Raw genomic sequence first — 22,689 nt, 5'->3', positions numbered from 1 at the left:
AGAAGGAAGAAGAGTAGCACCTTAATCGACACATTTTCTTCATAAATTTCTGATGAATTAATATTAATTACAGGATTTTATGCATTCGCGTATAAAGATGCGAGATTGTCGGTAGAATAAGGAGAGGCTTGAAAATTTCGTTTCATAAGGTGTCCAATGTGTGGTTTTGGCTTTTTACAAGGCGACTTTCACCGCTTTGAGATTTTCCAAGCGTTAGAAAAGCTTGTCGTATCACCACCCGCTTACTCGATTCTTATTTCAATGCGCAAACGATTATCAATGCTTTTCCGCTGCACCGATCTTTGGATGTCCGTGCGCACGACGCGTCGTGACGTTGATCGGTAGGAGGAGCAGGATGTCGGGCCGGGGGAGGGGGAGCGGGGGTATAAGGAGCGGCTTATTCGATCGTTTGCATGAAATTGGAGGGTAAGATCCTTTTTTCTTCAACGAGATTGAGAGGCTCGTTGGATGGCGCGGGATGACGTGAAATTGTCTCCCTTTGTCGTTTCATGGGCAGTCGTGGATGGAAAATCGCGTCGATCCTTTTATTAAAGCTTTTTCGCAATGGATCGGGAAATTTGAATAGAGCGCGAGTGCATAAACGAATTAGCCCGGAGCCGTTGGTGCGCAGAATCCGAATATTGATAAGATAATAAAAAAATGTGTCGTGAGGATAGAGAATCTGTGATTGACTAATAATTTGTGCCTGAGTGATTGGTATTTGAGAATTGCAAGTTGCCAGTGGCTGGAGGGAGTAAAGTTTGACTCGATGGATGCGAACGTTCAAATTTCTGTTTTCTCTTAACAAATTGAAAAGATTGAAAAGTATAAGTACGTAGGAAAATTTAATTAAAAATTCAATAGAGCATCGTTCTTTGCGCAGTAATTTTTTTTTTCTCTTTAAAAATATATGCCATAACCTAAGTATAAACTTTTATTTCGTTATCAGTTTTTAGGCTTTTGAATGTTTAAAAATTGATAAATTTGATAAATCTTTCGTAAATGTGTGTAGTTAATAATTTAATATGCTTTCAACATTGTTGTACTACTTATATATTTTGCAAAACAGTACCAGAAAAATGTCCAATTTGTGATAATTTTTTAACAACATTGTTGTTGGAGCCATTTGTGATTCCGTATCCTTTGGTAAATGCAAAAGATTATCCTTGTAGTATTGTTGTAAGACCGTCTGTGGGAAGTTTTCTAGACGATTATAATGTCAATAATGATTTACATATTGGAATTACAAACTCGTCTGGGATGGTAATTGAGTACGATGAATGTGGTTTAGTGAGAGACGATGGCGATAAATGGAAATGTTGTGCATCGATTAGATTAATTCCAGAATCTTGGGTAACGTTTTGGGATGAAAATTTAAATAAAATGTGCAACGACGTGATATGGAACGCCAATAATTATGATAATGCAGAATTTAATTGTTTCAATTTTGTGATTTCGTTTTTAAAAGAATTAAAGTACAGCGATATTCAATTTATGAACAAAGTAGATATGTGCAAAGAATTTATTTTGCCCAGAATTCAAAATATTTTAAAATACGTTTCGCTTTGCAATTATTTGAAAGACAAAGAAGTTTACGTCCAAGATTAATTATTTTTGTTTGTTGTGCTTTCAGACTTTAAAAAATGTTTTTGATATGTTATAAGTCCTGGCTTATGGCAAAGCCAAATCATCGGAGGCAGTTTGTAAAGGCAGTAAGAGCATTCTCAACAAATGTCAATGACCATAGAAGAAATTACGACGTTATTGTTATTGGAGGTGGACATGCGGGAACGGAGGCGTGTGCCGCAGCTGCGCGAATGGGCACCAATACATTACTCATTACACAAAAGAAAAATACAATTGGTTAGTCATTTCTATTATTTTATAATCAGTTTTTGTAATCAGTTAAAGTCAATTAAACACATTTTTATAGTAATATGTCAATTACAGGAGAGATGTCTTGCAATCCATCATTTGGAGGGATTGGCAAAGGGAATCTTATGAGAGAAATAGATGCACTTGATGGCATCTGTTCCAGAATCTGCGATATTTCGGGAATTTTTTATAAAGTACTAAATAAAAGGAAAGGGCCAGCTGTTTGGGGCCCTAGAGCACAAATCGATCGTAGTTTGTATAAGCAAAATATACAAGCATATCTCTTTAATATTCCTAGATTGGAGATTATGGAATCCTCAGTCGAAGACTTATTGTTAAACGAAGACAGTACAAAATGTTGTGGAATTATTTTAAGTATATCAAATTTATAATATTTAAATAATAAATGAATTACTATCTAAAATAATTTGTATAAAATGTAAAATGTTTTTATAGAGGATGGAACAAAAATATTTAGCAGTTCAGTCGTAATAACAACTGGAACATTTTTAAAAGGAGAAATACATATAGGTTTAGAAACAAGACCGGCTGGTAGATTAAATGACGAGCCAAGTATTGGATTGGCTAATACACTCGAACGTTTAGGATTTGAAATGGGAAGATTAAAAACTGGTATTCATAAATTGTCTTATAATTAGTTGTTTATTTGCTTTTGAAAGGCATAATCGAGTGATTTAGAAATGTCATGCTATTAACTATTTTAGGCACACCTCCGCGTTTGGAAAGATCAACGATAGATTTTTCCAAATCTATATGTCAGCAACCGGATGAAATTGCCGAACCATTTTCCTTTATGAATGATTCTGTGTGGATAAGCGTAGAGCATCAAATACCTTGTTATTTGACACACACATCACCACGTGTAACACAAATTGTTAAAGATAATCTTCATAATAATAAACATGTTACGCAAGAAGTTAAAGGTCCTAGATATTGTCCAAGTATAGAGAGCAAGGTATTAAGGTATCCAAATAATAAACATAATGTTTGGTTGGAACCCGAAGGTCTAGATTCTCCATTAATTTATCCATCCGGATTATCGTGTACATTACCAGCTGATAAACAGGAAGAATTAATTAAACAAATCCGCGGTTTAGAGAATGCAAAAATGGGTACGAGTAACAAAATTTCACATATATTTATTTTTTATTATTAAAAGTGAATTCTGTGGTTAAAGGACTTGTAAATTTAAAGTATTAATATAGTTATTATTTTATGCTATATAACTTTATTACAGTAAGGCCAGGTTATGGAGTCGAGTACGATTTTATCAATGCCAGAGAACTTATTTCTACATTAGAGACAAAAAAAATCGATAGTCTGTTTTTGGCTGGCCAAATAAATGGAACAACTGGCTACGAAGAGGCTGCTGCACAGGGTATCATTGCTGGAATCAATGCTGCTGCCAAGGTATAGTCGGTTTAGGTGCATTTGACATTCACTCTATTAACTTTTATATCTCAATTTAGCTTAAACATTCACATTTTTTTAGTAAATATTTTACTTAGTATTCAATTTATTTAATAATGCTCGTAATTGTATAACGCTACTTCTCTTTAATGTACTAATTAATATATTGTAATGTTACTGCGTGTCTCAGGCTTTAAACAAGCCACCTTTAATTATCAGTCGAAGTGAAGGTTTTATCGGCGTACTTATCGACGATTTAATAACCAAAGGTACAACGGAGCCATACAGAATGTTTACAAGTAGATCTGAATTTCGAACAATATTACGTCCTGATAATGCTGATAGACGACTAACCGAAATAGGTTATAAAATAGGATGCGTCACGGAGGAAAGATGGAAAAAAACAGAGAATGTGCTCAAACAAATTGACAACAGTTTGGGTGTATTAAAAAGTATTAAAAAAACATATCAAAAATGGCAAAAGGTATTTGACCTACCAAATATAAAAAATAATAATTTAATGACGGCATTTAATTTTCTAATAAATATGGACTTGCCTGTCGATATGCTTGTTAAAGAATTTCCTGAGCTTCAATATTTGCAAAGCAATCATCGCTTGTATAATAGAATAAAGGTATGTACGCATTTAAACAAGTAATTACATATTGTTATTTATATTTATATTAAAGCAAATGATTAATTTTATTATTATAGATCGAAGCTAAATATGCTAATTCCGCAGTAGAAGAAATGCAAATAGTAGAGGAATTAAGAAAGAATGAACGACTATTAATTCCAAATAATACTGATTATAATTCGTAAGTATTTGTTTAAAATAAAATATTTGTTTCATATTCGTTTTTTATATTCGATATTATATTAGTAAAATGAAAATTTTGCAGTTTATATTTGAATATTAGTCTAGAGGAGAAGGAAAAACTTACGAAAATACAACCTCGAAATGTGAGTTAAATCTTTTGTTATTCATATTATTACATTATGATTTTATTGTATAATTTTCAGATGGCTGATGCTTATTCTATAGAAGGTGTGACACCATCCACGTTAATCAAATTATACAATTATATACAAATCAAAAAGTATGATAAAGAATATGATAAAGAATTATCATAAATTGTTGAAAATAATGTACAAAATCAGTTTATAAATTTGTATAATAGACATGTAATATAAATATTATAAATAATACAACTTACAAATACTATATCGAATTATTTAGCAGTTTAGAATAAACTTTGTTTTTATTATTGTTTACAAAAGACTACTAAACTATTATTTAGTAGTGTTCTGTTTAATTATTTTATAGTATTTATTTGTTATATTACACGCTGTTTTAACGATTCTGATATATATGAGAAATATTTGTAATAAAGTTAAAGATAATATCATTATTATATAATTGCATACTTCAAAATTTTAAAACGTGAATAAAATATAAAAAAAATGTATTTAAAGTATCGATTGTATGATGAAAGAATATATTGATAGAGTGTAAAATTTATTAAATTATGGTTCGAAAATGGCAACTTGGGCAGTTAATTGTCACAGCCGTAACGTTGCATCTTTTTCTCACGAGTATCGTATAATATAATAATTTTATATAATAAATTCTCATTAATTTTAATTAACATAAGGGCTTTATGTTATTCAAACAATTATAAAAGTCTATGCTATATATATATATATATATATACATATATGTGTTATTTATTTATTTTCATGTCAATTAAATTAGAGGTTAATAAAGAATTATTTATAAAACCTCATGTGCTTTGTATTATTTGAAAAAATACTTCCATGCAAAAGAAATGGTTTCATTTTCTCTTAAATGTAAAATATTTTCGATAAGAAAAATGTGTAATTGTTTAGAATTCCATTTATTCAAGAATCAACTGTTGGGGGAAAAGATTGGATAAGTGGAAGGGGCAGCGCTTCAATTCAGTATTCAACAAATCTCCTTTTCGTCCTTGTCATTGCATTTTATTTTTCAACTACACTATAATGATTCTACGTTGACGATGAGAATCGCTGAGGCGGTGCGTTTTGCGGTGGATGTTTACACGGAGAAGCGCGATTTCGTAATTCTCTGGACACTTCTTGGTGTAGTGCCACGTGGTGGTCAGCTGATTGTGGTCTCCTTGATGTCTTGTAGAGTGGAAGTGTGAAGAAATGGTTAGATAGCTTGATGTGGCGTCGAATAGTGTTTGCTTGCACTGACTCGTGGAAGCGAACACTTGTTGAGAGTGCGTTTTGGCACTGGGTGAGTGAGGTTCCTTGTTGAAAATTCACCTACAACCGCTTCGTGCACTCTGGCACTAAGCGTGAGGTTCGATGTTGAGTAAGTTACACGAAACTGAACGCGTGTTTCTTCCTTGGGATCCCGACATAGAGAATGCCTCTATCTTCTGCGACGTCGCCGGTAAGAGAGTGCTTTTGACAAAGCGTGGCTGCCTTAAATGTCCACGCGACAGTCGGATTAAAACTGACAACAATGGAGGCGATTGTGGTGCTAGAAGCAATGGTTGCGACTTTACATTTTAAGCTTTTTTTAGATGTCCAACGACCCTTGTACTTTTCCCCCATATGTCTAACACTCGCGAAATGTTCTAGCAATTTCGAACAGTAATGATCCAATCAAATTTTATTATATTATGTACGATATTACGATTAAAAATATTAATTTATAAATAAATATGCTCTTTCTATAATCCGGCGAATTATTTTGAATTTTGTTTGGAAGATAACTACTATCAATATTTCTTTACTAAAGCATATGTAGGATAATATAATAACTTTGATGCTTATCAAAATGAACTATAATGCCAGACCTTCATAATCCCATCCATGCATTTTTATTAAAAGTCACTTACGCAATTCCGTGTTTATACAATAACTTCATTATCCATTATTATAAGAACATAATAATTTTAATAAATGTTGGCGTTCGAGGGGGTAATTTCGAACTAAACGCAAATTTACCAAATAATTTTTATAAATAATTATTAAGATAACATATTGTGGTAATATTTTGAATATATATATATATATATATATATATAGGCACTTGTATTAAATAGTTTCGTAGACAAAGATTATTCGTATAATCTGATTTATAATAGTTATCGATGAGTTTCAAATAGGCAGTGAGTGTCGTCGTGCAGGTACTTAAGAGAATATAATATTAAGTACCATCAAGTTGTTTGAGCTCGTATCATGAACTTTCAAATTCGGGATCAAAGATATCGATTTAATCAATGCTCGAGTGCTATTGTTATGATTATTATTTCGAACGATGAAACAATTAATTACGAGTAAATAATAAAATAAGTGGAAGGCATTGGTTTAATTAAGATTTAATAATTGTAATCGCTACAATATCAATTGTTTCTCATAAATATGTAATGAAACTAACAAAAATCTTTACTATAATATAAACGATATAGACGATAAATTGTGCAATAACAAATTGTTTTGTCATTATAAAACTCTTTTTACCTTTATAATGTATCATATAATATTACATGTTATAGATAATTCTCGAGTCAATGTTAACTAAATGCAATGAGAAATAATGGAAAAATTTCGAATTAGATCAGCTACATTTCTTGATTAATAATAATAAATAAGTAATAAGTAATAATAATAAACTAACAACACTTATTTGTTTAAATTTTTATATTACACTTATTATTATTATTTATTTATTTTTATTTATTTTTTTTTTTTTTTAATGCAATAACGTCAATAGGAACTTGATTCTAATTCTATTTATAATTTTTAATTAACCAATTACTTTTTCGATAAATACATAAGTAATTTTTCACTTACATTTGTTTTTAGTTTTCTAGACATTTTTCAATACTGTAACACAACTTAGTTTGAGCAGTAAAATTAAAGTAAAATAAAATGTTAATGCTAATATTGAGGTGTAAATTGAAAATTATTCTAAAACTTTAGTTTGTACTAATAGAACTTTTTAAACGTCGGAGGAAAATTAAATTAAAGTAAATCAGGAGAAAATCAATATGAATAATGTTTAATAACGGACAAAAAATTAAACGATTTATATTTATAACGAAATTGAGATTATGGAAATATTAATTTTTCTATAACTATAATTATCAAACGAAATTCTAGAATTAAATAATATATCCGTTTGTATAATTTGACGTTATGCAAAATTATGAAAATAAAATGAAAGAAAAATTACTCATATAGATAAAAATTTTTAGACTTCTTTTAGAAAGATTATATTTGTAAAATCAGCCACGCTGGACATAAATTATTGATTTAGCATATCTTTCTTTCTTTAAGAAGAGCAGATAATAATTCCGTTATATAAAAACTCATCATAGTGGATCTGTTCCCATCAATAGTAAATATGTCGACAAAACTGAAACTGCGTCGTTCTCAAATTATTAAGAATAGAAAAAAGTAGCGCCAAAGATACTTCCAATGAGTTGTGAATCTGTATTGAATTGAAATAGAAAAAAGGTTAATTCCATTGAAGGATAATGAATGAAAACGCCGGAACAGATGTCGGTATTGCATAGAAGAAGTAATCTGCATTGTCCGTCACGGTTCAAGGTACTGAGATATTTATTGAGCCTTATTTCGAGAGTTTATTAAAGCTTGGTCGAACAAAGAATTCATTTTAAAGCAATTATCTCGAGAGATATGCGAATAGCCATCGGATGGGAGGAAGATATGTCCCCGGGGACTTATTGAATTGCTAATGCCGTTAAATGACTGATTACAACCATGAAAATGAAAGTGTCCGATTAACCGGCATTTTCCAATATGCGATAAACTATTCTAACCGTACAACTCGTCATGCACGTATGTTGAAAAATATCGATAAATCCTCCCTCATCGCCCTCACCGCCCTCACCGCCCTCACCGCCCTAGCCTACCCTACCCTCGTCTGTACGTATACTGAATAATGAAAACAGATTTGGGCATAGATTAAAATAATGACCTCAAGAATAGAAAGAAAATAGAAAATTCGTTACGTATGAAAAATGTTTAAGATAAATGATTAAATAAATCACTGGCATAATAATAGTCTTTATAGAAATAAAGTCTGTATAAAGAGAAGAAGGTAATAATTGAGTATTAGACTAGTGAAAGAAGGTCTGCTTTACCAATTTCCTTTCCATACTATATCGACGAAATTACACGTGAGCGCTTTTTCGTTCCACCTTTATCAGAAACTTTCCTGATTTAATTCAATGCTCGAGAAGGGTGCGTAAAAAGAAGGTAAAAGTAGCTTATTCGAGGAGACGAATAAGCAAAGTCGAAGAGCGGCAAGAGTTCGCAATTTCAATGGCTTCGCCTTATGTTTCGTAAAGAGGCGTAAAGATTATAAGACTAATAAAGAATAAGGAAGGGAGAACGAATGGTAGATCGAGCTTTATACCTCCTTATATAGATTATATACGCTTTTCGGTAGAGAAGGAGCGTCGGCCTGCATTATTTGTAAGCACCAAACGCTTGGGCGCATCGTGCAAGAGAAAGATAACGAAGCTCATTGGATAAACACTGCCGAAAGTCAATTGATCGAGCAGAGTGTAACGACGCATTGTTTCTAGTGATGTTTCGTCTTCATTGATTTCAACCGACGAGATGGTCTGGTCGGTAGGTATGATGGACTTTTTTTTTTTTTTTTTTTTTTTTTTTTTATAGATGGTCGCTTCTCAGATATTTCGATCTTGGTCGCGAGTATCGCTCAGACAAAATTTGGACCAATAGAATATTCTGCTCTGCAGCAATCGCATTACAATATATATTCGTAATATATATCATAATAATACATAATATCGTGTATATCAAAATATTCCTAAGGATAAGACACAATTGAAATGTAACATTGACACACGCGCAGAAAATAAACTAAATAGCATAATACTTAATCATAACAAGGATTGTCCTGTTTTTTTTTGTTCACCAAAATTATCGTTCCGGGCTTTATATTGCACGAGCACAAAACACAAATGACGGCGAAAAATTTCAGCCTCGGTATTTCATGCCTTAAGCATGATGCATTATCACGGGATATTCTTCCGCTAGACTGTAAAATTTACATCGATTCACCGCATACGAACTCACCGATATAAGCGAATATCCATGGCGAGTCCACCCGATCCAGCACAAAGGTTGCGCAATCATTATGAATGAGAAGATTATAAGTCGATAATGTGAAAATTATGCAATGTCAAGTTGGTATTGGGGTCGCATAGAGACGAGCGCCGTCTTTTACAGTCAAAAATTCACAATCGTTTGCAAAATCACCGACTGCCGGCTTTTATCCTCATTATTTCAAATTCCCTTTCAAAGTGCGCTGACGTATTGTGCGCGTTTCATTTTTATCCGACTCGTGTCCTTTTCCGGCATTATGCTTGCTCGCAATGCACTTTGAATTATTAATTGCGAAATTTTATTTTGAAAGCATAAATTGTCATAAATTGCAAATTGAGTGAGTGGTTTTTAATCGTAGCTTTAGTTTGCGACATGTGATCCATCGCACGGACTTGCTCTGAAATACTTTAATACATAAAAATCGAGCCTCGTCCTATTATATATTATCGGCAATTATCAATTACTAAACACAATTCTCAGCGGCAGTACAGTATTTATTTATGTTAAAACTTTGAAATAGTATTTTCGTGTAGAGCAGATAGATTCACAAGTTACGGGGAAATATGCATTTGTGACATTTGCACGTATGGGTTTATCTAAATTCTGCGATGAATATTAAAAAGAAAAAATTTTTACGACATCGAAGCCATTGGAAATACAGACTAAAATTAAAGTTCCAGAATATCTTGTTTTGTTAAAATAGATCGTACGCACGAATGATCGAGCAACATCTATTAAAGGCCATTTTCGTCCGTCGTTGCATTAAGATCTGTTAGTTGCATTAATCCCGTAGCATTTACATTTCAAGATTTCGCATGCGTGCACGCGAGTTTGGAATTACGCTTCGTGAACGAGTCAGCGGAAAGCAGAATGATAAATATGCAAATGCAGGTGAAAGGATCGTCGTAGAGGGAGGGCAAAGTTAAAGAAGCGCGCAAAGCAATGGAAAGGACGTACATGCGTCGTATATTTCTGGAGGATTGGAGAAAAGTCAAAGTGAGCGTTGGTTGCACGGCGAAGGATGTCCGCTGATCCGTCCCGATATTCGTTCTCACGATACTGCTAGGTCGGGGCCAATAATTTGGGGAAATCAGATCAGATCAGACGGCAGCGGTTCCACCCCGGGGGAAAGCTCGGGCCTGTAAGGACTCGGCAAGGAAAGTCCAAGGCACGCTCGATTAGTCATTGGGACAAGGCATAGGAAAACTCCCGGGCGGTGCGGCCGACTTGGCTAATTGAATTAGGCCCGAAACTTGAACTACGTGCGTAGCCGGGCCCGGACTCTGCCAGAGCTTTCGCCTAACCCTATTACCTTGGACATTAATGGGCGCGCTTCCTCCGATAAAGTTGCTCGCTAATTTCGGAGGACCCTGGCTTTCGTCGACGTCAGCTCGCTCGTCGACAGCGTCCAACAGACAGTCCGGTTGAACGGCGAAAGCTCGACGAATGAAGAAAGTGACGCGAGTAAGTCAAGAAGCTTAGATTGTTTGCGCGCCCAGAACTTACTGCCCATTGTGGCTGATTGACGGATCCTTCTGAAAGTGCTTTGGATTTGCGGTGAGGGCATTTGTTAGCGAGACTAGGATACAAAATGAGCTTACTTTCGAGCTTCTGTACGGGATGCGCCGCATTGCTCGGGAATCTAATCTCTTACGGACGCTCTTTGTGTCCCCCCGAGGCGCGAAAGCATAAGCTTGGCTCGATTCGCGTGCTTTTGTTAGAAAATGTCATTGGCAAATCTAATAACTGAAAATGCTTATATCGAAAAATAGAGAGAATTCGGATTATACTTTTACATAATGATCTTTGAAACGAGGAATATTATTCGTTATCATGCTAGGGAGCGCGGACAATCGTAGAATTTCCTTCTTTTTTTCTTTCTTTCTTTACTACACACTTCGAAGGGACAATTCTTAAGGAGTTTAATGCCGTTGGGTTTATATGAAAATTCTTAAAATTGCTGATTTGGCAATAGTAAAAGTGAAGTTACGCTCCGTACTCTGCATTATAAATGTAAACTCGAGGCGTTTTTATATTGAACATTTTATTCTTCATTTTACTTAACATAAAACAATTTTTTAAATACACGTTCTTATCCACCTGAGAAATGCGTGAACATTAAAAAATGCATCTCCGAGCCCCGTATTTCATATAATTCTGTAAAATTCACCTTATTTGATGTAAAAATTCATAAATTGACAAAAAAAAATCAAGCTCTTCAATTGAAGAGCTCCAAGTTTTATGATTTTCTTTAAGTTTTATATTTTTATGATCCGCATAAAATTCCAAATAACCACAAATAAAATAGTAAAAATAGTAAAAACTAGTCTAAAATTTATATATGAATTAATACAATTTAATTTAAAAAAAATATCAACAGCAAAATATATCTCTGTAAAATTTATATATATGAAACTTTTATTTATTAACATTGAAATATCTATATGAGGTAAAATAATATATAAGGAAGCATTTGAATTAGTTTTCATTTTTAAAATTAATTAAACAAAATTAATTTTTTCTAATAAAATGTAACAGTTTAATCTACTTATAAATACGAATTGGTTTGCTATTCTAATTTTATTGGAGTTTTACTATGAATTGCCATATAAAATAAAAACTATTTTAATACGAAGTTCAAATATTTAATTTTTTTTGTAAATTAATTGTCCATTTTTATTTATATAATTTATACATAAACAATAGAGAACTTTAACCGGAGTCTCAATTATTTAGAAATTAAATATAAATATTCATTATTTCGTTTAATACTTTATTTTTATGATAATCCTTATACTTTATTATTGTAATTGTATAGATTTATTTATTTAAAAGATTTAAGCTCAAGATTAATATAATTTCTTTATAATTCTATTATATAATTTAACGTTGACATTATAACACCACACATAATTTACTCATAAATTCAATTAATGTTCAGGAAATGTAGGAAAATGGGGGAGCATTTTAAGAATTATTAGGTATAATAATTTTTTTAACATTAACCTTTCGATTTTCCCCATACAATACATATATTTGGATTAGGAGTGTTTGCAGAACGTGATGTTCAATTATTATACGAATATAATTATTGTATTATGTATAATTAAGGTAATATTATCTCCATTATTTACCGATCCCACAGCTAATTCATTTAAGCATTGGCAATGATGCTTATTTAATTGAATAAACTACTACGCCACCTCGTAAGTATTTCTTTTAAAACAATAAGCTTGGTCTAATGATATAACCAATGATAAGAGAAATATGGGCAAAATTAATGAATAATTAATTAGAATATTTATTGTGTAGAAAGCAAAGTTAATTGTCGATTGTATTTTTATCCTAGATTGTCTAGAAAGCATTTCACCCACTTCAATACTGTTATCAACGGTTTCGCTTCATTAATCTTTTAAGTGTGTGTGTGTGTGTGTGTGTACGTGTGTGCCGCGCTACAGTGAAAGGCATCTAATTCGGGGAAAATTCAATTTGTTTATTAAATGCAGTAAATGCACGTGTACGGTAAAGACGAATTCAATAATGCGGGTGGATTCGGAAGCAAAAAAATCTCAACGTAGAAAAGGACTTTGGAATAAAATTCGATTTCCTTGCGATAAATAAGTTCGTTTTATCCAAACACAGACTCCCTCGCGATAAATCATTAATTTCCTAAATCCATGCTGTCTCGTTATAAGCGACACATCAGCGACGCGTTAATTCTCAGTCTTGCCTACTTGTCGCTCGGGAGTAGCAAAATTTTACATAGCGTGGAGCATCCACTCCCCCTCCCGCCCCTCCCGCCCATCCCGCCGCCCGTCTTCCCCTTCAATTCCCTCATCCGTTCAATCGATTTCGAGTTAATTAATATGGCCCGAAGAGTGGGACGCCGCGTGAATCGCTCGATTTTGTCAAAAACATAAGCTGCAGGAGAGGCAAAAAGATCTTAAGTAGGCAGGTCCTATTGCTTCCCTTACTTCCGTTATTAAATTCCCAATACACTGGATTATTAATTAGTTGAGTAATTACTGACGAATAAAGTTACGGACAATTTTCTCGAGTAGATGGGGAATTAGGGAGACAAATATCTGGTGGACGATTTGCTTGCTTTCAAGATTACGTAATAGCAACTTACTCATCGTATTGCATTTAACACGTAAGAATAATAAACTCAAATAGATGAATAAAATTTCATTTTCGATACTCTGTGAAATACAAATTATTCTTATTTCCGAATTGCATGAGATTACAAAATTTTACTTCTCCTGTTGCTTTATCATCTGTTTTATCATATTTATTTATTTAATTTAATTATCGTCCAATGATATTGATTAAATCCTTGATCATTTAAAGGAATATTTTTTATTATTGCCATTTGTTTAGGAAGTCGAGAAAAGGCAAAATTTCAAAAAAAAAAAAAAAACATGACATTCTTTCATTGGTAATTTTTAGCTAAGAAGCCTTTTACTTATGCAAAATTTAGTAAGATAACATCGATTATACAAATATATAATCGATTATATTGATAAGTTCGTTAAGCTAACTAAGCGATGAACATTATTTATTTGCTTGTTTACCGATTCTCATGCATCGATTACTTTTTTTTTTTTTTTTCTCTTGGTCTTACTTAACAAAGATTTAATATAGTGTTATGTCAATTTTCCATGATTTTCGAAATATTAGATTTTATCAAATAGTGTGGGATAAGGAAACTGCAAGTTAAGCCAAAATGTCAATCCATTTTAGATAATAGTAATCGGATATTTCATCCTAAGATATAAAACTGACAAGATAAAACTCTGTTAGGTTCAATAAAAATTTGCTTATGATCCAATCTTAGTTTTACGTGAATAACGTTTTAAAACTATTTTTATTATATTGACGTGATAAAATTTTTTTTAAAGATAATAAATTCTATTTGGTTTTATGCCATATAATGCCATTAAAATTTATATATTAATATGTTTGCAAAATTCTTTATGCTTGTGTAAGCAAATGTTTGTAGAATCAATTTTACGAAGAATATAAAAGGAAAATGTTACACTTGATTTTGATTATTTAATATTGTTATAAAATATACACACAATTATATTGATTTTCATATCAATGTCATTAAGTCTGTATATTAATTACCTATTAAATTTAAAAATATTATTAACATCGCAATTTATTATAAATCCATAATAAAGTTAGTTTAAAGAGAAGGAATGAAAATTTCAATTCTTCATGTTCCACACCCTAAGACAATAATAAAAATTGTTGCATTAATAATACTATTATCATAAATATTATTGCAATTTGTTCAATTCCTATGCGATATTAGTGGAAAATTTAATAAAATTAAGTTTCCATTTAACTATAAAGCTAACAACGACTAGATAATATAAGTATGGTTTTATAATTTTACAATATAATAATCTATAATTATGATAATATAGATAATAATAATGGAATATAATGGAATGCATTGAATGTAGTAACAAATAAATACGTAATCTCTTATTTAGTATTATTGATGGCTGATTTAATGAATTTTAATATTACGAATGGAATACACCGTTTTGTCGAATGACAAACTATTATTATCGTGTATTTTTATTACATTATTATTCTGCGTCAAATATGAATTTTACCTTTATATGAATGGTTCTTACGATTTTGTTTGATTAATATGAACGGACTGACGTGGAATAAGAGATTTTTAATTTATTTCAATCCCAATTAACATGCCCACATGTATTTTTTACATTAAAGGAGAATTTTAATGCCTAATAATAACACCACTTAGATAGCCTATAAATAAATAATTCTGAGTAACTGAAATTTTGTATTTATTGCCATAATTATTAATCGATATTGGTAAAGATTTCAAATATTCGCCATTATTATGAGATATTTGGAAGAAAACGATCCCGAAACGAGACACAACTGGATTCAGCACAGCTATTAGAGGTGACGTTGAAGCTCTAAGGTGCAAAGATGCGGAGTGGCGGGAGTCGGTGAGCCAATCATGGATTAGCAACGTGACAACCAGATGCGCAGTGAGGAAGATGAGCGGCGGAGCAGGAGAGTAGGATGAGGAGAAGGAGAAAGAGAAGTTGGCTCCAATCGAAAGTCAAAAAACATAAAGCTCTTGCGAATGATCCTCGAGGATCGTCCTTCTGCCTCTGTCCTTGAAAGTCTCAAAGGGACCACAGCCCCCCACCCCACCCCACCCCATTCAACCCCTTTTAACCTACCTTCCTACTATATAGCTATATTTCTATACTATATATATATATATATATATATATATATATATATATATATATACTATATACAGCCTCGAGCAGAGACATCTCCAAGTTCGACCCCTTTCACACTTCACTGAATCGTATTCCAATACACGCATTTGTATTAGTTATTAGACTTGCTTTTTAATTAGTCTTTACTGGAATGAAAATTTATGAGATACGTTAATTTTCACGTTAATGTATAAAATTTAAAAATAGATCTTTTTATTAATTTTAGTATTTAAGAAAACTGACTTGAAATTTAGTTATTAACTAAATTAATGCAACGAGTAAAAAGATTAATTAATAATTTTTATCCTTAAATAATATCATGTTTTTTAATCCTATAAAATAATGAACAATTTGAATTCTTGGATAAATGTTTTACATTTTTCAAATTTAATATCAATTTTTATTTATGAATAGCCCCGAAGCTCAGGAAATTAAGTATATTAAATAAGATTTTACCCGATTTAGATTTGCAAAGGTCTCTTAACAGCTTAGTTATATAATTTCTAATAAATTTACATAATCCAATCCTTACAGGCGTATTGCACATAAAGTTTGCGTGATTCTACTTGATGGATCAAGTCATTGAAGGTGAAAATCCGATTACTATTCTAATAACTTGACATATAAGTTAGTTTATTTACTAATTATCGAGCAAGTTTTTCTTTTACTTTTGTTTTGCTTTTGTTTTGCTTTTGTTTTGCTTTTGAATAGACCTTGTGCTTCATAATTTTGTGAAAATTTTATTGTAACGTATTGTTTTAATGATGGGTAATTACAATGATAAAAGAAAATTTGTCATCGGTACATAAATTGAATATATCTGTCTATCGAATTAATTATATTTAACGTCCTTATTTAAAATAGCATATCTCGTTTGATTTAACTTATATTTTTGTTGTTTTTTGTTTTGTTTCAGCGTTACTTATGCTTTGCTTATGAAATAAAATTCATATAAAATTCTTCACTATCAATATTTCAATTAAATCAAAGAAAAATTATCAATTAACAGTCACATGGTAATTTGGAATATACGTGGAAATTAACGTTAAGTAATCAATTTTGACGCTCAATAAAGTTTTGGAACAAAAATTTTGTCATGCTTCATTGATAGTTCTGGAGTTCATGATTTTGGTTAATTATAACGTTCAAGACAAATTATTAATGCTTAATTTTCGACGGTAATCTAACATTGTAAATAAAAAAATTTTGTAAAACAACTATTCAATTTTTATTTACGTGATTTTATTATTCAATATAATCTTATATTATAGTCCATATATTAGTAGTTAAAATATTTCAATATTTTAATATTACCAAATTATTAAAAAAAAAAAGTAAATTTTAGCTTTTAATCTATTGTCCAACGATTTTTGTAACATTATTTATTTAATATTCTCTGTTAAAATAGATAGCTTTCCATTCTTTTTAAGGCATAGAGAAAATATCTTTGCCGGTTTAGACATATTGATTTTTAATTTAACTGTTTTTATTTTCTAAAATAACTATTCTTTGGCTGTTATATGCATCGTTTAACTTTCAAATACAATGCACCTGCGTTTAATTGAAAAGAATTTCTTTGAAATTCATATTTGCAATTTTTGAAAATAATAATTAATTATAAATGAAACACTATTATCTCGGATAAATATTTCAACTTTTCATATCAAAATTAACGTTAGCTTTAACAAATTCCTACATAAATAAGTCTATTAAAATAATCGTATTGGCATACACAATAATGTAATAAATCTTATTAGATAATAATGTAGTAGGTTAGAAGAGAATATCATTAGTAAAGAGGAGCAAGTGGATTTAAAAATAAATATACACAGCAATTATAATTGTACTAACGGTTCTCTTTATTTAACTTCATTATTAGTGAAACATAGCAATACTGTTACGATATATCGTAGGAATGGTGTACGATTGGCGACAACAAACGACTTCTATATTTTTTTTTTCCACTTTTTTTCTTTTAATATATTGGCATTTACAATGCTTCGTATATAATAACATTGACTGCTGTCTACGAATTCGTTTAAGTGCGATTTTTAGATTAATGCATTTCTATTTTGCTTTAATCATTAATATTATAATGTTTGTTATAACCGTTTAATCGTGTTCATCGCTAATTCCATTCTTTATACTGTTTTATAGGTTCTATTGATGTGTCTCTATAAATATTTATATTAATTTATACTAATATTATGAATATAGCTTCGTTTGTTTATTTTTACTTTTCACAAATTTATGATGTTTTGCACCATACAGAGCCAGATTTTTTCTTTCTTTCTATAAATAACTTTCTACTTCTAAGCTTAATAGGACCTTTTCATCTTATCAAGTGCCAGCATTCTAGTATTTGAATGCGTACGTAGAATTATATACATACACGCATACACGGGCGCGCGCGCGCACACACACACACATACGAAATCCAATTTAACGCACTATTTTAATTATTTTAACTGAATAAGTTATAAAAAATGGATTTCATTATATCGGAATATTTGTTCGGTCTTGGCTTTCCGAGAAATTTCTAGAATTTCTTCACTACGATCGCATTATGCTTACTTACTTTACTGGCAAGGTACCGTACGTATATAAAGTTATAATTAGGTAAAAAAAGAAAACTTGAACTGGCTATAAGAATAAATAAGTAAACATAAATAATAATTTATCCTAGATACTTTTTTCATTTTATTTCGCTCATTATGTACCTAAATATGACTTATATCACTAACGAAACTTTACACGCGTATGGTTTATGCTATTACAGTTTTTCATACATATTCGTCGTTAAATAATTATTTGCTATATTATTGTTATTTTAAATCAGCATAATTAAAAAAGCAAAAGAAAAACTTAGACTGCTAGATTAAACCAATTGATAATACAATATTTAGCTTACAAACTCCTTGGCAACGCTCGGTCAACTAACAATTTCATCACATTTTACGTTAATTTATAATATCGGTACATCTGCTCTTTCTTTTTCTCCTTTTCTCTCTCTCTCTCTCTCTCTCTCTCTCTCTCTCTTTCTATTTGTGATATCGATAATCGCATAATGTTAGGAGTATTTCGATTACTGAAAACGGAAAAAATAGTGAAACCAAGTGATCGATGATCTGCTTCAAATATGTAAATAAAATAATATAATTATTATATTGCCTTTTAAGCTTAATGGAATTAATGCTAATACATAATAGAATGATTTATAAAGTGTACGTTGACATGTAATAATCGTTTGCAAATAAAAGGAATATTTAAAGTAATATTTAATTAATTACTTAATTTGAAAACATATGTAAATGTATATGTTAACATGTAAACATACTGCTTAAATTTATTTTTTAATGACGAAGGTACTGTGACGTATAACTATAAATAAGATAGCGAATATTTATGTAATTTCATCAATAATACTTAAAACGGGAGCGATCGGAGTATATAAATATATATGTGTAATGTTATATTAATTTACGAATTGTTTGAAAATATTTACAAGGTTTTTTCAATATGTATCGATCGTATTTGCAGCATTGTTTAACAAATTTAAAAAAATTCTTAGTAGCTTCAAAAAGAATAATAGTGAATACAATGTAAATCGAAGAAAGATCGATATAATTACATAACTTTATTTTACATATTATTTCGCGCTGTAAAAAGTTGAGTAATAATTAATGCGTATGCTTTCGTCATGAAATAAGACAAATTTTTATTAATAATTCATGCATGTAATTACTGTAATTTAGGTATAATTTCACATAATCGTTTGAATTTCTGTCTGCACCAAAGTATAAAGTTAAGGTTTTCGAAGAGGGCTAAAAACCTCAAAACTAAACATTAAAACAACAACATTATCGCGTCTGAACTTTTAAAATAAAAATGCAGACCGTTATGTTTTGATCGATTTTGTAAATATTTTAATATGATTAAAGGTCATTAAACATTATTCTTTTCGAGCATATTGTACACTGTATTTAAGCAAAGACCACTTAATTACATGAATTGTTTCGATAATTGCGCCCTCGGTGTAGTAATTCTCATTGCATTTATCAATGATAAATTCCAACATTCGAAAATTCAAATCGTAATTTCCATACGACATCTTACGTCACATATATCATATTAATAATATAAACTTTTATTATCATCCATAACATGTAATTGTATCCATTGTATGTATTATCTAGAAATGCTGATTTTTCAAATCACTTGAAAATTCATCTATTTTCCATTTCGTCATAATATTGTCAATATTCCGAAGGACTCTTTACACTTGGTGCTCATCCTCGTGCTCCTAAATTAAAAATTCAGTCACCGAACCATTCGTTAACTCGCGAGACCTTAGCCACTGGATTTCCAGTCTAATAAGCTATTTACCACAAAACCGCGCCTGCCTGACTTTCACCCACGTACGCAGCAACGATCGCTCCAACGATATTTACAAACGAGGAGGATGAGGGTAAAAACGCGAGATATGCACGCCTTAGGTGCGCCACCTACGAGAAATAATCCTGTAAGTGTGCTGCTTCAATTTGATGGAGATATCCTCCCTCCCGCCCTGTCCCGGCCCCTTCCCAATCCCGTTCGTTCAACCTTCTCGTCTTACGGCGAGCATAAATAAGCTGCCCTACTCGTTAATCAACTAATTACATGGTTTAGCGATAATACGAGCGCGCAGCAACAAATACACGGGCGTCCTGTATCGAAAAGCCTCGGCCTATTAGAGAAAAATACCATCCTGCCTCTCGTACGATCGAGACTTTAATCATGTGTAGGAGCGCGCGGTGAGTGAGACGAGTTGAATCGAGTGGAGTGGAGTGGAGTAGAGTGGAGACGAGTCTTGCGTGCGTGCGTGCGTGCGTGCGTGCGAATCTCCCTCTAACGATCGCCTTATTCACAATTTTTTTGGTTTTGTTTTTCTTCCTTTTTATTTTGTTGTGCTTTAATATCCCTCGAGACGGGATGTCTCGGCTGATGTCTCGCGCAACTCAGTGCCCCTGGAGTTTCGTCAACACTTGTTGGTTACCGGGATACGACGGTCTTTGCCCATTCTTTCTCTCTTTCATTTTGTCCTCGTGAGCAGTCGCGATTGGGGTCTCCCCTTTGTCGGATATTGACTTAATTACGAACGTCGGGTGCGTCGATGAACGTTATAATGAATATGTGGACAGGCGGCAGTTGATTCGTCGTAAGGTTGATTCGTGTAACGCACAGCTTGTGCGAATGTATTGAGCGAGCGTTGGCGCTACTTATTACACTTGTTTGCTACTTATGTATGCCTATTTGAACATGAGGGGGGTATTATGTAAGCTCACATAGTCTGTTAATAATATCAATTTCCATAAAACTGAGTAATATTGTTTCCCGTTGTTTGTACAATGTATTTCAAGTAATTGGGTGTTAAAGCGCGTCAACAAATACTTTTGTTGATATTACATTCTTAAAGCGAGTGTATATTAGCTTTGTGCATCTACATAAATACAGTATTATCTTAATTTGATCATGAATCTACATGCAATATATAATTATAAATTTATGTAAATGATTCGCACGCGCTAACTCGTCTACTCTCTCTCACTCTCTCTCTCTCTCTCTCTCTCTCTCTCTCTCTCTTTTACACTTTCGTTCTCTACTTGTATCACATGTTTATCGCTACTTAAATATAAGGAACTAATGTTACATTAATTTTTATAGAGAAGCGACCCATTTATTCTAGGATAATGTCCCATGCGTTTTTGAACTTTTTCGTTTTTCAGGTACAAAATAAGATAAGAAAAATTATTTTTTTAATTCTTTTTTCTGAGCACAGAACAAAGAAATTTATAAAAACGCATGGAGCATTTTTTTTTTCAATCGATGGATACGTACAACAAAGTATTGTGTGCTACTTTCACTACTCGTACAATGTTCGTTCAGTCTCTTATATGAATGCACCCGAACCATACGTACACACACGCACACGCGCAGACTGAATCCTTTACGCTACAATCTACCTTATAATTATGCGTAAAACGAATTTTCAAGTTTTTACTGAATCTTATTACTCTGATAAAAAAAAAAAGGTGACTCCCCACTCCTTTAACAATTAGTTTACGCAACGGGGTCGGATACCTTTGCGTGCGAGGGAAAAATTATGTCGGCGGCAGTGATTCAAGCCGACATGATGCCAATATAAATTGATCGTAGTCTAAGGATCTTTTATGTCTATTTGAGATTTTTCTTCCTTCAGAACAAGATTTTACGCAAAAACTTACCGCAACTGCATCTTACCACAGTTACATACCTATACAAATAAGGACGATGATGTTAATTTACAATCCATTTAATATATTTTGTTTTAATTTCCTTTTTAAAAATCGTCGTTAATGATTACTCCTCATTTTCGTATATATTACATTATGATTTTGGACAAATTAATTTTTGTAAAGAATAGATAATGAAGAAGGCGAAGTCTTGAAAGTTTTATTTACAAGGTCGCATCAGCATGTTCATAAAATGTATTCGGACAATTTGCTAGTTCGATCATAGACTCATCGTATACCTTAGTAGTAGTAGTAGTAGTAATAAGTAGTAGTAGACGCTCTCTACATGCTTGATAATCGTACCGAATGTTTCAACGTTTTACAGAATTACAAGAAGCATTAATTCTCGTATTTTTTCCTTCTTAATTTATCATCGAGGAATGCGAATCGTTAATAATTGTCATTATCAAAAGGCCAAAACGTGTCTGTGATATTCCAATTGCTAAAATGAAAGACTCTCAGAAAACAATCAAGTCTTTCTTCAATCGATCAAATATTGAACTTCGACTTTATGAATGAGAAATTAGTTTCATAATTAAAAGATTCATGTTATATTTTATAGCGTTTGAAAAGCAGTTTAATTCATATTAAATTTTGAAAATTTAGCACTTCCATTTATTTAAAAGCCATGT

At 31.7% G+C, this 22,689-nt stretch overlaps 2 protein-coding genes across 2 annotated transcripts in view; both read left to right on the top strand.

Annotated features, from left to right (window-relative positions):
- The first annotated feature begins 755 nt into the window (after positions 1 to 755).
- Positions 756 to 22,689, top strand: part of LOC105364396 (protein MTO1 homolog, mitochondrial) — a 28,454-nt gene continuing 6,520 nt past the window's right edge. The window contains exons 1-10 of the mRNA XM_011502308.1: positions 756 to 831; positions 1,634 to 1,863; positions 1,951 to 2,250; positions 2,332 to 2,508; positions 2,601 to 3,008; positions 3,134 to 3,306; positions 3,497 to 3,940; positions 4,021 to 4,124; positions 4,209 to 4,269; positions 4,330 to 4,421. Of these exons, the coding sequence (XP_011500610.1) occupies positions 1,644 to 1,863; positions 1,951 to 2,250; positions 2,332 to 2,508; positions 2,601 to 3,008; positions 3,134 to 3,306; positions 3,497 to 3,940; positions 4,021 to 4,124; positions 4,209 to 4,269; positions 4,330 to 4,421 (1,979 nt within the window). The 5' untranslated portion in view covers positions 756 to 831; positions 1,634 to 1,643. The remainder of the gene's footprint in view (positions 832 to 1,633; positions 1,864 to 1,950; positions 2,251 to 2,331; positions 2,509 to 2,600; positions 3,009 to 3,133; positions 3,307 to 3,496; positions 3,941 to 4,020; positions 4,125 to 4,208; positions 4,270 to 4,329; positions 4,422 to 22,689) is intronic.
- Positions 1,003 to 1,608, top strand: LOC105364292 (MKRN2 opposite strand protein). The gene has a single exon (XM_011502181.1). It carries the CDS (start codon positions 1,003 to 1,005, stop codon positions 1,606 to 1,608), a length of 606 nt encoding a protein of 201 aa, XP_011500483.1.

The sequence above is a fragment of the Ceratosolen solmsi genome, unplaced genomic scaffold, assembly GCF_000503995.2.
Source record: "Ceratosolen solmsi marchali unplaced genomic scaffold, CerSol_1.0 scaffold31, whole genome shotgun sequence".
Lineage (NCBI taxonomy): Eukaryota > Metazoa > Arthropoda > Insecta > Hymenoptera > Agaonidae > Ceratosolen > Ceratosolen solmsi.
Note: the sequence above shows the minus strand (reverse complement) of the source record. Positions and strands in the feature narration are given on the sequence as shown.